The sequence below is a fragment of the Globicephala melas genome, chromosome 13 (genome assembly GCF_963455315.2).
Source record: "Globicephala melas chromosome 13, mGloMel1.2, whole genome shotgun sequence".
NCBI classification, from domain to species: domain Eukaryota; kingdom Metazoa; phylum Chordata; class Mammalia; order Artiodactyla; family Delphinidae; genus Globicephala; species Globicephala melas.
In genome coordinates, this window is record NC_083326.1 from 81935932 (window position 1) to 81949863 (window position 13932).

The 13932-nt window shown below is 48.5% G+C and overlaps 1 protein-coding gene across 6 annotated transcripts in view; it reads right to left on the reverse strand.

The window, feature by feature from the left end:
• Positions 1-13932, reverse strand: part of KDM2B (lysine demethylase 2B) — a 122283-nt gene that overhangs the window by 93227 nt on the left and 15124 nt on the right. For all 6 annotated transcript variants that reach the window (XM_060311181.1, XM_060311178.1, XM_060311182.1 and 3 more), the window contains exons 5-6: positions 2923-3101; positions 2529-2635 (exon numbers count right to left, since the gene is read on the reverse strand). In XM_060311181.1, the coding sequence (XP_060167164.1) occupies positions 2529-2635; positions 2923-3101 (286 nt within the window). The remainder of the gene's footprint in view (positions 1-2528; positions 2636-2922; positions 3102-13932) is intronic.

The window sequence follows — 13932 nt, forward strand, 5'->3', positions numbered from 1 at the left end:
TCCTTCCTAACAAGGTTCAAATCCTATAACAAGTTCCCACGGCCACTGACAGGGTTTGTAAATCTATTTGCCACATAGTCCAACCAATATGTCCAAGACATGTGGTTCTAGAAAATTGTGTGTGAGCCTTTTTCTGGTAATTAGATAGAATTCTCAACGTATTAACAGAACTTACTATTTAAAGGAATCTTTCAATAAAGTGTAGAATACTGAATATCTCAGAGAGACAAAGTAGATATTAATTGAAATCTGTCACCCAAGGCTGTCTATTTTACCTTCCTAAATACATGCCCTGTTTGTCCTGTGCTCTCCTCTAACCCTCATCTAGATGATGCAGTGGTTCCTCATACCAGTCTGCCCCCACCTCCTTCAATCCACACGGCAGCTGCAGAATTTGCAGAATACAAATCTGAACACATACCTCTCTCTGCTTAAAATCTCAGAGGTTTCCGACTGCTCTTAGGAGAAATACAGACATCTCACTATGACACTGTCAGGCCCTGTCAGCCTGACCCACCCCGCATCCTGCACCATTGACCTTCCCTTGATCTGCTCCAGCCCCACTGGCCTTTCTTTGGCAAGTCCTTCAGCCCCGTCCTGTCCCCAGCCCTCCCCACCATTCCAGGCTCTCTGCACACAGCCAGAAAAGCTCTTCCCAGGCCTCTTCACTTAAGTAGCTCTTCTTCCCTTTAGACTGCAGCTCAGGGTGGCCTGCCCTGCCCTCCCTAACCCAGTGAATCCCCTGGTACACGCTCCCATAGCACCGAGGGTCTCTGCCTTGTGGCCTCATCACAGCTGCAAATTTCCATTTGTTTCTCTGACTGTTGGATTAACATGTCTCCTGAATAGACTGTAAGCTCCATGAGGGCAGGGAGCTCATCTGGTTTTCTCCCTGCTCTATTCCCGGTGCCCAACACCAATCAGGTGTTCAGTTTATAGGCTGAATCAATCAATCACTCAATCAACGAGGGTCAGGATCTGCCTCTCATTAATCTGAATCTCACACTCTTTCCTCAAGCTCTGCCTCCGTGATTCCATCGAGGACCTTGGCACTTGCCTACTGCCATCCCTCCCCAACTCCCGTCCCATCTCCTCTGTCCTTTAAAGCCCAGGTCAATATCCTCTCCAAGATGATTTCCTGATGCCAGCAGCCCAAAAGGATTCCTTCTCTCCCCATTTGCCTTCTGGGAACCTGTTTCCCTCTGCCTAGGATGAGAGCTGCACCTTACCCTCATGTTAATGGCACATTCTCCAGAAGGTAGGGGCTTTTAGTCCTGTTCATCTTTTACTTCCCTGTTCCAAGGGCTCCATAAGTTTTGATGTGATCGGATCGGAACAAAACAGAATTGAAAACCCTCCTACCAACCCCTCCTTGAGCCCAATCTTTCCCTTTGAGGCAGCCCAGATCCAAGGGGTGTAAGGAGCTTCAGCTTTGAGGGTAGAAAAAAATGTCTGAGAGGTAATTAAAGAGAGAGAGAGTTTGAAAGCAAAACCTTGAGAAGCCCAGGGCCAGCATGCTGGCCTCCCTTACAAAGCCTGGCACAGAGTTTGCATTCAATATGCACTAAATGAAGGGCTGAGTGAATGAAAAGTTCACAGTCTTTGAGCTCCTGGGGTCACTCCTGGCAGTGGGGCTGAGCAGAGAGGTACTAATGGATTTGGAGTCACCAGAGCCAACTCTTCTAGGAAGCCCAAAGCAATAGTTCTGCCTGGACCACCAGCATCTCCTTCTCATTTTGAAGATGGAAACACAGAGGGCCTGAGATGGTACGGGCCCCAAGGTGACTTTCTCATCCCAAGGGTCCGCCACGCAAGTCCTAGAACATGGAAGGTGCTCGTAGCTACCTCTGCCCATGTTAAATAATCAGTCTCAGGACTTGCTGGTCACACCACATGTAGTGATGTCCCTGCAATTAGATGTGGCCACATTCCCAGCCCACCACCAACCTCCCGCTTAGAGGGCACCGTCTCTCTAAGGAATGTCTGGTGAGGAAGTGGCCCCTGGCTTTTATCAGGAAAGGTTCTTCTCAATCAGAGGTCCCAGGTCTCAACAGCGGGAAGCAAAAAATACCAGACCCCTACCCAGCCCTTGTCAAAAGTAAAGGGTCCGTGGCGGACCCCTAAAAATCCACTCCCAGGACATGCTGTCACTTGGAGGGAGAAAACGAATGTTTGACAAGTACACATACACACACGCACGTGCACACACACACACGCACACACAGATGCACACAGAGATGGTTCCCATTACTCTTCCTCCTCTTCAGATCACATCCCCCCAGGGAGAGCTGGCAGGGAGGCCAAAGAACTATCTGGATGGAGAATCCAGACCCGGAGCAGAATGCAGAGCCCCTGCATTCCAGGGAAGCAAGATGCCAACCTGCCCACACCAAGGACCCCCAGCCCTCACGTCCCAGCAGCGACCCCGCAGGGCCGTGCTCTCAGCCCAGGCTCACTTCCAGCCCCCGCCCCCCACAAGGCTGAAAGCCACCCCCTCCCAGGTCCCGCCACCAGCCAGGCAGTCTTACTTCTTCACTTTCGGGTACTTCATCTCTGCAATGGCATTCGTGGCTTCCGTCTGCTTCTCCTTCAAGTGCTGGGGCCACATGTTATCCACCCAGTCCACCAGGTCTACCTGAAATCCAGCCAGGCCACCGTCAGCGCTTCCTGGCTCCGAGTGCCCTTAAGCTGGACCCCATCACCACACCTCAACCCTCCTCCCGCTTCCAAACGCCTCCCGCCCTCCCCCTGGGCCAGCGCTCGCGCAAGACGAGGCGGCGGAAGGTGGCCCGAGGAGGCGGAAGGTGGCCGGGGAGGGGACCGCAGCCGAGGGGGGGGGCCGCCTACCACGGTGGGATGCTTCACCAAGTGCTGGCCGGGGAGGGGACCACAGCCGGGGCGGGGGGGGGGGGGGGCGCCTACCACGGTGGGACGCTTGACCAAGTGCTCCAGCTTGGTGTGGCTGAACTCAAGGCTGATGACGTTGTACAGCTTGTCCCGCTGGGCCTCGGGCGTCTCATAGTACCGCACAAACTGGGACATGCTCATCTCCGTGCCTTTCTGGGTGTTCACGTCCATCACATCCACCAGCCGCCGGCTACCTGGGGGCAGAATCCACAGGCTGGTGGCTCCAGCCAGCTGGGGGTGCAGATCCTACTTGGGAGGCCCCGTAAAACTAAACCTGCCCCGCCCTAGCATCCCCCATATGCCTCACCCTACACCCTGTCTGCTCAGTTACCTGGTCCTATCAGTTTTCCTCACCAAGTCACTCTCCAATCTTAAAACGAATCCCTCCCCAGTCCATCTGCTTCCCTCCACCACAACTAACTTGCCCCAAAATGCTGTTACTGAGCTGCAGAGCTGGGATTTGAAGCCAATTCCATCTTATGCTAGAACCCAGGTTCTTAATTCTTAACCCCCGACCCCCACCTCTGCCCTCTGCAATACTGAATCTTGATCACAGGCTAAGGTTGAAAAATGATCCCCGCCTTCAGTGGCTGGCTCGTCGCCCCACAGATCCAGGGAAGCCTTGGAGAACCGCTTTGTTTTTGAGTCAGGAGTGCAAATCCACCAGGGGGCATCCCTGAACTTTGCTGGAAATTCTGGTCATGCTCTGGGCAGTGCCGGCTCCTTCCTTACCAGGGCTCCTGGAACAGGCGGGCTCTGCTCAGCTGTTCTGGAAAGCCCACCTGTCAGAGAACCTGCTATGTTAGTGGGGGAGGGGAAGAGAACAGGCCCCCAAGCTCCCTCCACTTTCTGGTTGGCCTCCAGCCTTCCACCTCTCCCCTGCCTCTCCTCCTGCCTCTCCTCCCTCACCTTGCTCAGGGTCCCATCTGCAAAGCCCCCTGAGGAAGGGGATTTGCTGAGCAGGTAGGTGATGGGAATCACAGCCCTAGAGGCTGGTGCAAGTCGGCATTAAAGGCCTGGAGCTCAGCTGCCCCATCAGTACAATACAGTGGTTAGGCTAAGACTTTGTGGGTTTGAACCCCAGCTGGACCTCAGACCTCTTAGCATCTCTCAGTTTCCCCCCATCTGTAACATGGGACAAAAATGGCAGCCAACCTATGGGGTTGTCCTGTGACTTAAATGAGATAATGTACATGAAACATTCTTGAGAAGTGCCTGCAAGTAGGAAGTGTTACCTAACTGGCCAATTTCATTTATAATTACAGGTGGAGAAAGTGACGTGGTGGGAAATCAGAGCCAGTTAAATCTCTGCCACTCAGTCCAAAAGGACTGACCACTTACCATCCTAAAACATAATCAGGATGGCTAATGGGGGGGATGGGGGGCGGGTTATGAGGGGCGATGAAAATGTTCTAAAATTGACTGTGGCAATGACTGCACAAACTCTGTGAACAAATGAAAAACCATTGAATTGTACACTTTAAATGGATGAATTGTATAGTATGTGGATTATAACTCAGTAAAGCTGTTATTAAACAAAAACACTAGGCACTAAACGACCAACAAAGTTGGTTTTTCTAAAAAATATTTCTTTCTTTCAAAAGTCTCCTATCCACTTAAAACATACCTAATAAAAAATATAAATTATTCAGCCATAAAAAGGAGAGTACAGATGGCCCCCGACTTACCATGGTTCAACCTAGGTTTTCTGACTTTAAGATGGTGCAAAAACGATACACATGCAATAGAACTGTACTTGGAATACTGAATTTCGATCTTTTCCCGGGCTAGTGATATGATCTTCTCTTGTGATGCTGAGCAGCTGCAAGGAGCCGCAGCTCCCAGTCAACCACAATCACAAACAACCGAAACACTTACAGCCATTTTGTTTTTTAATTTTCAGTACAGTATTCAATACATTGCATGAGCTTTTCAACACTTTATTATAAAATAGTCTTTGTGTTAGATCATTTTGTCCAACTGTAGGCTAATGTAAGTGCACATTTAGGGTAGGCGAGGTGAGGCTATGAAGTTTGGTAGCTTAGGTGTATTACGTGCATTTTCAACTTACAATTTACAATGGGTTTATTGGGATGTAATCCCATCATAAGTCGAGGAAGATCCGTCGTAGCGATACATGCTACCACATGGATAAACCTCAAAAACATGATGCTAAGGGAAAGAAGCCAGACACAAATGGTCACATGTTGCATGATGTCATTCACATGAAATGTCCAGAATAGGCAAATCCACAGAGACAGAAAGTAAGTGAGTGGTTGCCAGGGGCTGGGAGTGAGGGAATGGGAGTGACTGCTAAGGGGTGTGAATCTCCTTTCGGGGTGTTGAAAATGTTTTAGAACCAGCAGACGGTATGGTTGCATAACACTGTGAATGTATTAAATGCCACTGAACTGTACATTTTAAAATGATTAATTTTGGGACTTCCTTGGTGGTCCAGTGGGTAAGACTCTGCGCTCCCAACGCAGGGGGCCCGGGTTTGATCAGGGAACTAGATCCTGCATGCCGCAACTAAGAGTCTGCATGCTGCAACTAAAAGAACCCACGTGCTGCAACCAAGAGTCTGCATGCCGCAACTAAAAGATCCCACATGCCCACATCTAAAGATCCCGCAGGCCGCAACGAAGATCCCACATGCTGCAACTAAGACCTGGCGCAGCCAAAATAAATAAATATTTTTTTTAAAAAAAGAAAACGGGAAAATGATTAATTTTATGTTATGTAAATTTCACCTCAATAAATTTTTTTTTAACGCAATTCTTCTCCTGAACAGAAGAAGGATGTGGGTAGAAAAGGCCTGTTTTTTACTTTTTTGAGCACTAACAAGGTTTCCAGACCCCCTCTCCCCAACACAATCCCCAGGGCTCCCTGTGCACCCTCGCCCCACTCTGCTCCTAGCCAGGTACAGGTCCCCAGTTGACCCACCTCGGCCTGCCCCACCCTCAGCCAAAAAGGGAAGTCAGGACTTGGAGTGGTTAGAGCCGTGAGGAGCAGCTGGGGCTGAGCAGGACAGGAGGGCAGAGGCCTGGGGGTGGGAGAGGCCGAGGGGCTGTATCTGGAGCACTTCTAAGAATAGCTTCCTCTGTGTGCAGGGAGCTCCATCCGGCTCCCCAGGTGTCCTGGAAGCCTCAGCTGGTGGGAGGAGTTGGAGTGGGAATAGAGGGAGGAGGAAGGGAAGTCGGTTCTTCTGGGTGCCTGGGCTCCATAAACCTCCAGGGAAACGCAAGTGCACCAGTAACCCGATTCAACCCCACTGGGTTCCAGCCCACAGGTGAGGATGAGAAATGCAGGAACATTAGCACACTTCCTAGGGAAGCAGAACAATACGGATTGAAGTGACCGTTGGCTTAGGAGTCTGACGAATCTGAGATAAAGGCCAGCTCTGAAGCAAACAGCAGTTGAGGAAAAGTTTCTCTCCATAAATATATTCCAGCCAATAAATGGCAAAGGAGGGACTTCCCTGGCGGTCCAGTGGTTAAGATTCCACGTTCCCAATACAGGGGCCCCAGGTTCGATCCCTAGTCAGGGAACTAGATCCTGCATGCGGCAACTAAGAGCCTGCATGCCGCAACTAAATATCCCGCGTGCCGCAATTAAGACCCAGAGTAGCCAAATAAATAAATAAATAAATATTTTTTTAAAAAAGGTTACTCTGTGCTTCCACTGCAGGAAGCACAAGTTTAATCAGATCCCTGACTGGGGAACTAAGATTCCTGCATGCAGCATGGCATGGCCCCCCCCCAAAAAATGGGGGTGGGCGGGGGGAGGAATGACAGAATTAATTAGACCATCACCACTTTGCAGCCCCTGATAAAATAATGGAAATAGACATCAATGACTGCTAACAACAGAGAGAGAGAGAGAGAGAGGGAGAGAGAGAACCTAACATGTGCCTCCTGATGGATCTATGAGGCAGTCAGAATAAAATGAATGAACTAATGAATGAATGAGTGAGAGAGACAGACTGAATCTGATCAAGCATCTATATCCAACTACCAATTTACAGAAACAACAGAGAATGGAAGAGCATGTTAAGCTACTCCAAGGCAAAATCCAGGCAATGAAAAATTCTACAGGTCAAACAATCCAATGGGAGATAGAGGGAGAGCCCAGAGATTATTAATAAGAGACTGAAAAGGCACCTCAACCAATCACAATGCAAGACCCTTATTTACACTCTGACTCATACAACTGTTAAAAAAAAAAAAAGTAGGGGGATATCCCTGGAGGCAGAGTGGTTAAGAATCCGCCTGCCAACGCAGGGGACATAGGTTGGATCCCTGGTCCAGGAAGATCCCACATGCCGCGGAGCAACTAAGCCCATGCGCCACAACTACTGAGCCTGCGCTCTAGAGCCCATGAGCCACAACTACTGAAGCCTGCGCGCCTAGAGCCCGTGCTCCGCAACAAGAGAAGCCACCGCAGTGAGAAGCCCGCGCACCGCAACCAAGAGTAGCCCACGCGCACCGCAACTGAAAAAGCCCGCGCGCAGCAACGAAGACCCAATGCAGCCATAAATAAATAAAGACCACTTTAAAAACAAAGTAGGGACTTCCCTGGTGGTCCAGTGAGTAAGACTCCGCACTCCCAATGCAGGGGGCCCAGGCTGGATCCCTGGTCGGGGAACTAGACCGCATGCATGCAACTAAGAAGTCCACATGCCACAACTAAAAACCTGGTGCAGCCTAAATAAATAAATAAATATTTTTAAAAAAGAAAGTAACATTTATGCTATATATGAAACAACTGGAAATTTGAACAATGTATATGGATATTTACTCATTTTAAGGAATTTTTTAAATTCCTTAGTTTTTAAGGTTCCTAGTTTTTAAAAGACTAGGTGTGACAGTGCACTCCATGGTCCTGAGCATCCGTCTCTTGCTTCAACAATGTTTGGAAGGAAAAGACCCAGGGACGCCCATTTCCCCAGCCTCCAACCACCCTCCAGCCATTTTTCCAGTGGTAACCTTCAGAACGAACCACTCAGGCATCAGGGGCCTCCAGGACCAGCCAACATCATTTTTTGCGCTTAGCTCCTTATTACCGATCAACTGTGAGCTCCCAGATGCGTCAGAAATATTCCACCGCAGTGGAGGCTGCCATCAACCGCCTGGTAAACATGCATCTGAGGGCCTCCTACACCTACCTCTCTCTGGGCTTCTATTTCAACGGTGACGATGTGCCAGGGGGTGACTCTGGAGGGCGTGGGCCACTTTTTCCACGAATTGGCAGAGGAAAAGCACGAGGGCACCAAGCACCTCTTGAAAACGCAAAACCAGCGTGCAGAAGCCACCCCAAGATGAGTGGGGTAAAACCCAGGACGCTACGGAAGCCACCATTCTCATGGAGAACCTGAACTAGGCCCTTCTGGATTTGTATGCCCTGGGTTCTGGCCATGCAGCCCCCCACCTCTGTGACTCCCCGGAGCCACTCCCTAAGTGAGGAGGTGAAACTCATCAGGAAGATGGGTGACCACCTGACTGACCTCCGCAGGCTGGCTGGTCCCCAGGCTGGGCTGGGCCAGGATCTCTTTGACACGCTCACCCTCAAGCAGGACTAGGAGACTTTGAAGCAGCCTTTGAAGAGACCCTCTGGTGTCAGGGCTTCTGCCTGAAGCCTCTCAATGCAGCCACTGGGCAGCTTTCTAACCACCTTGGAGCCCTCTCCCAAGCCTTGGGCCAAATGGGAACAATGAAGCTTTTTGAGGAAAAAAAAAAAAAAAGGCTAGGTATGATAATGCTATTGTGATTACGTTTTTAAAAACCCCTGCTCTTGTAAATCAACTATACTATATACATTTAGAACTATATACTGAAAACTTTTGGGATGAAATGGCATGATGTCTCAATATGCTTCAAATATTGCACAAAAAGAGGAAGTGGATGGGGGGACGGAAGGGGCAAGACCACAGATTCATGGGTATTGGGGCTGAATGATGGGTACACAGAAGTTCATTATACTTTGTCTATCCTTTTTTTTTTTAGATTTTGTGATCTAATAGAATTTTTTTCTCTTAGTTATCTACTTTATACATATGAGTGTATACATGTCAATCCCAATCTCCCAATTCATCCCACCACCACCACTCCACCCCGTCTGTCTACTCTTGTTACTTTTCAAAATCCTCTCCAATCAGAAGTATTTTATAAGTTCCAGCTGTTACTAGCTCTATGGCTTCAGGGACTCACTTACCCTTTCTAGACTTGGACGGTCTTTAGTTGTAAAACGGGCCCTTCAATGTAAGAGAGGCTAACACCATGTCTGGCACATGGTAGGGTCTGCGACACATTTACCCACCAGCTACTAAGCAGGTATGGAAATATCCATGTGGCTCTGAATACGAAGTGAAGAGGGGGGCTTCCCTGGTGGCGCAGTGGTTGAGAGTCCGCCTGCCGATGCAGGGGACACGGGTTCGTGCCCCGGGCCGGGAAGATCCCACATGCTGCGGAGCGGCTGGGCCCGTGAGCCATGGCCGCTGGGCCTGCGCGTCCGGAGCCTGTGTTCCGCGGCGGGAGAGGCCACAGCAATGGGAGGCCCACATACCACAAGAAAAACAAAACAAAAAACAAAGTGAAGAGGGTCCCAATCAGACAGAAAGTGAAAGGGAGCTCTTTCTCCCCCATGTGGACTTCTCAGAGAGACCAATTTCAGCTCTGAAGCCACAGCCCCAACCAGGCTCGTTATGCTCACTTGAAGAGCCAGGCTGGAGGCACAGGTGCCTGGCTTGTTTCTCCATCAGTGATGGCTCACAGGAGACCCCAGAATGAGCAGTGGGAGCCTCAAGGGCCCTGGGACAGCGCCAAGAGCCCTGGACTGAGCCCTAGTCCCAGCAACCCTGACTGCCCCTGCTCTAGGCCTCAGCTGCCTCACATGAAAAGGCAGGAAGAAGTCGGCCTTTATAATTTTTTTTTCATTGCCGCAGATCTCTTCCTTCAAACAGAAGCTTTGATGAGAGCCAAATACATAAATAAAAACAAGCAGCTCAGGCTGAAGTGGGAATGGGGTAGGAATTCAGAACTGGATTCCTGAGATTTCCCTTTGAAAACCACTGGGTTAGGTCATTTTTAGGTCCTCTTCCAGGGCCAACACACTGATTTTTAGCCTAGTTTTTCTTCTAGGTACTTTTTATTGGCGTATAGTTGCTTTACAATGTTGTGTAGTCTAGTTCTTAAACACTCAGATCATATCCCTTAAATATGAACTGGGCAGAGGAGAAGGAAGGAAGAGGGAAGAGATGGAGACGCTCGCCCAAGGGGTCACTGGGGACGCTTGAGGCCTGCCAGTCCCTTCCAGGCTGAGCTGGGAGATTAAGCACCGGGCCTCCATCTTCTCAGGTTCCAGTCCGGTCTGCCACTGGTGGCAAAGGGGAGCTGGGCATAAGCGCTGGGTCTCCGAGCGGGAGGCAAGTGGCCCAAAGGGACAGAAGGGACAGATGGGTGCTAAGAAGGGAATGTGGTACTCCAAGTCCTGGGGAGCAGCCACCCCTAGGGCAGGGGACAGGGACAAGGTGCCTTTTGGAGCCTGCAAGGGATCCACAGCGCTGAAACTCACGCTCCTGAAGTCAAGGGGTTACAGGAGAAATTTTCCACGTCAGAGCGGTGCCTGGAGTTCCTAAGTAGGCCACCTGCTCAGCAGCAGCCCCTCCCCTCCTCATTGGTTCTCTGAGCTCACAGGCTACACACACATCCAACAAATTCCAGCTGCAGAAATTAATCCGTGGCCCCATGGCCCTTGCTTTGAAGGCTCCATCAGTCAGTTCCAAGAGCCACGGGCTCAGAGCCGGAAGGAGGCTGTGGAAAGTCACCTTGAAGGCCAACATAAAGCATGCACGGGCACTGACTCCAAACCCCCACTGAGCCCGCTCTTCAGAGACTGCACACAAGTGTCCCACGTCATAGTTCTGGAACGTTCTCTATCATCTTCAAGCTTCTGGACTGGTTTTTTTCTGCTCCTTGGGAATATCTCCTCAACCACCTCATAGAGCCAGAGTTTATTATCAAGAGCACTGGCCATGGTTCAAATACTGCTCCACTACTTCAGTGGAGTGAGGCCTTAGGTACATCCCTGAACCGCTCTGGGCCTCTGTTTCCTCACCTGCAAAGTGGGGATAATAGGACCCGCCCTAGTGGCTTCACACAATTATTGGAAGCACTTTGTAAACTTAAAAGTGGGGATCCTAGTGAAAACGCTGTCCCAAATTGAAGGTGCAAGGGTACAGGAAAGAGAGGACACAGGGCTGAGTCACTGCACAACTTGAGACAAATCGCTTCCCAGATCTAGGCCTCAGTTTCCTCTTTGTGAAATAAGAGGATGCTTGCAAAGGTCTGCAGGCTTTCCCTAAGCACTAATATCTTCTGACCCCCTCAACTTTTAAAATTATCCCCAAGACAAGGACTTCCCTGGTGGCACAGTGGTTAAGAATCCACCTGCCTAATGCAGGGGGCACGGGTTTGATCCCTGGTCTGGGAAGATCCCACATGCTGCGGAGCAACTAAGCCCATGCGCCGCAACTACTGAAGCCCATGTGCCTAGAGCCCGCACTCCGCAGCAAGAGAAGCCACCGCGACGAGAAGCCCTCAGCTGTAACGAAGAATAGCCCCTGCTCGCCGCAACTAGAGAAAAGCCCATGAGCAGCAACGAAGACTCAACGTGGCCAAAAGTAAATAAATAAATAAATTTATTTTTTTTAAATGGGGCTAGTGATAAATAGGGTTTTATGTGATTGGACAAAAAAATATAGGACAGATTCTCAGCTTATAATAAGATCTTAGTAAACAGTAGTTAACACTATTATTTACACTCTGAGGAGCTACCCCACAGGGGAGTGATTCCTATTAGGCAAATAATGGACAGAAGCAAATACAGTTTCCCTAGGCCCCTAGCACAATCAAAATCAAGATTTTGATTACAGAGCACTAGATTTCTAGGAAAAGGGAAACAGAACAAATCAATGAGGCGGGTATTTCTCTTAGAGAGAATACATACCTGAGAACATAACTGAACCCCTCTGAAACCCTCCTCCCTTGGGATTCTCAGCTCTCCTGACCTCATGTACCTTCCCCTCCTAGCATTTCCATCTGTCCTGTCAGGTGGATGCCTCCCCCACATATCTGTCCAACCTTAACATCACTACTGAGCTCAAATTCAAAGTGTCTAGAACTGAACTCATCTTTAACCCCACCCAAGTCTACATTTCCTCTTGGATTCTGTTACAAGCTTCACTTCCCAACTGCTGACATTCAAACCTATGTTTGAATCTGATGTGCCATCTACTGTCTGGGCAACTTACAAGTAACTTCTCTCCAGGCCTCAGTTTTTCTCACCTGTGAAATGGGAAAGCAAGACTAGGCGAGTTCTAAAAACTCTTCCAAAGTTTAAATTTTTTTATTATTATTATTTTTTTTTTTTTGGCAGCACCACACGGCTTGCGGGACTTAGTTCCCCAACCAGGGATCGAACCTGCACCCTTGGCAGTGAAAGCGCAGAGTCCTAACCACTGGACCTCCAGGGAATTCCCTAAAATTTTTTGAAGTCTATGATTTTAAACCAACTTTAAAAGGTCTAGGAAGGAGGGAGGGACAAATTAGGAGTATGGGATTAACAGATATAAGCTACTATACATAAAATAGTAAGCAAAAAAGATTTACTGTATAACAAAGGGAAATATATCCAATATCTTGCTTTTTGTGTTTTTTTATTATTTTTTTTTAATCTTCATTGGAGTGTAATTGCTTTACAATGCTGTATTAGTTTCTGCTGTACAACAAAGTGAATCAGCTATAAGTATACATATATCCCCATATTCCCTCCCTCTTGAGCCTCGCTCACACCCTCCCTATCCCACCCCTCTAGGTCGTCACAAAGCATGGAGCTGATCTCCCTGTGATATGCAGCAGCTTCCCGCTAGCCATCCATTTTACATTTGGTAGTGTATATATCCAATATCTTGTAATAACCTATAATGGAAAATGTATATATATATATGAATCACTTTGCTATATACATGAAACTAATACAATATTGTTAAGTCAACTATACTTCAATTTTTAAAAAAAGATTAGGAACTTCCCTGGTGGCGCAGTGGTTAAGACTCTGAGCTCCCCATGCAGGGGTCCCTGGTTTGATCCCTGGTCAGGGAACTAGATCCCACATTCATGCCACAACTAAGAGTTTGAATGCCACAACTATCGAGCCTGCCTGCTGCAACTAAGACCCAGAGCAACCTAAATAAATAAATACTAAAAATAAATATTAGTAATAATAATAAGGTCTGGGGGGGGCAAGGATATATTGGGAGACTGGGATTGGCATATATACACTACTCTATATAAAATAGATAACTAATAAGGACCTACTGTATAGCACAGGGAAACTCTACTCAATACTCTGTAATGGCCTATATGAGAAAAAGAATCTAAAACAGAGTGGATATATGTATACATATAACTGATTCACTTTGCTGTACACCTGAAATTAACACAACCTTGTAAATCAACTATACTCCAATAAAAATTTTTTTAAAAAAGGGTCCAAAAAATAAAATAAAAATAAGGTCTGGGGACAAATCAGCTACCTTTGATTTCTAAGGAGTAATAATTTAGTCTTCTCCCTAAATACCACCAGTCAAGGGCAGAGCCCATGTCTGACGAGTCTTAGCACCTCCTGCAGGGCCAGACACAACACAGACACCTGGTAAATTTGTGAGTGAAGAATGAATGGACTGGTGGCGCAGTGGTTAAGAATCCGCCTGCCAATGCAGGGGACACATGTTCAAGCTCTGGTCCGGGAAGATCCCACATGCCACAGAGCAACTAAGCCCGTGTGTCACAACTACTGAAGCCCGCATGCCTAGAGCCCGTGCTCCACAACAAGAGAAGCCACCGCAATGAGAAGCCCGCGCACCACAACGAAGAGTAGCCCCCGCTTGCCACAACTAGAGAGAGCCCCCGCACAGCAACAAAGACCCAGTGCCAAAAATAAATAAATAATTTATAAAAAAAAGGAATG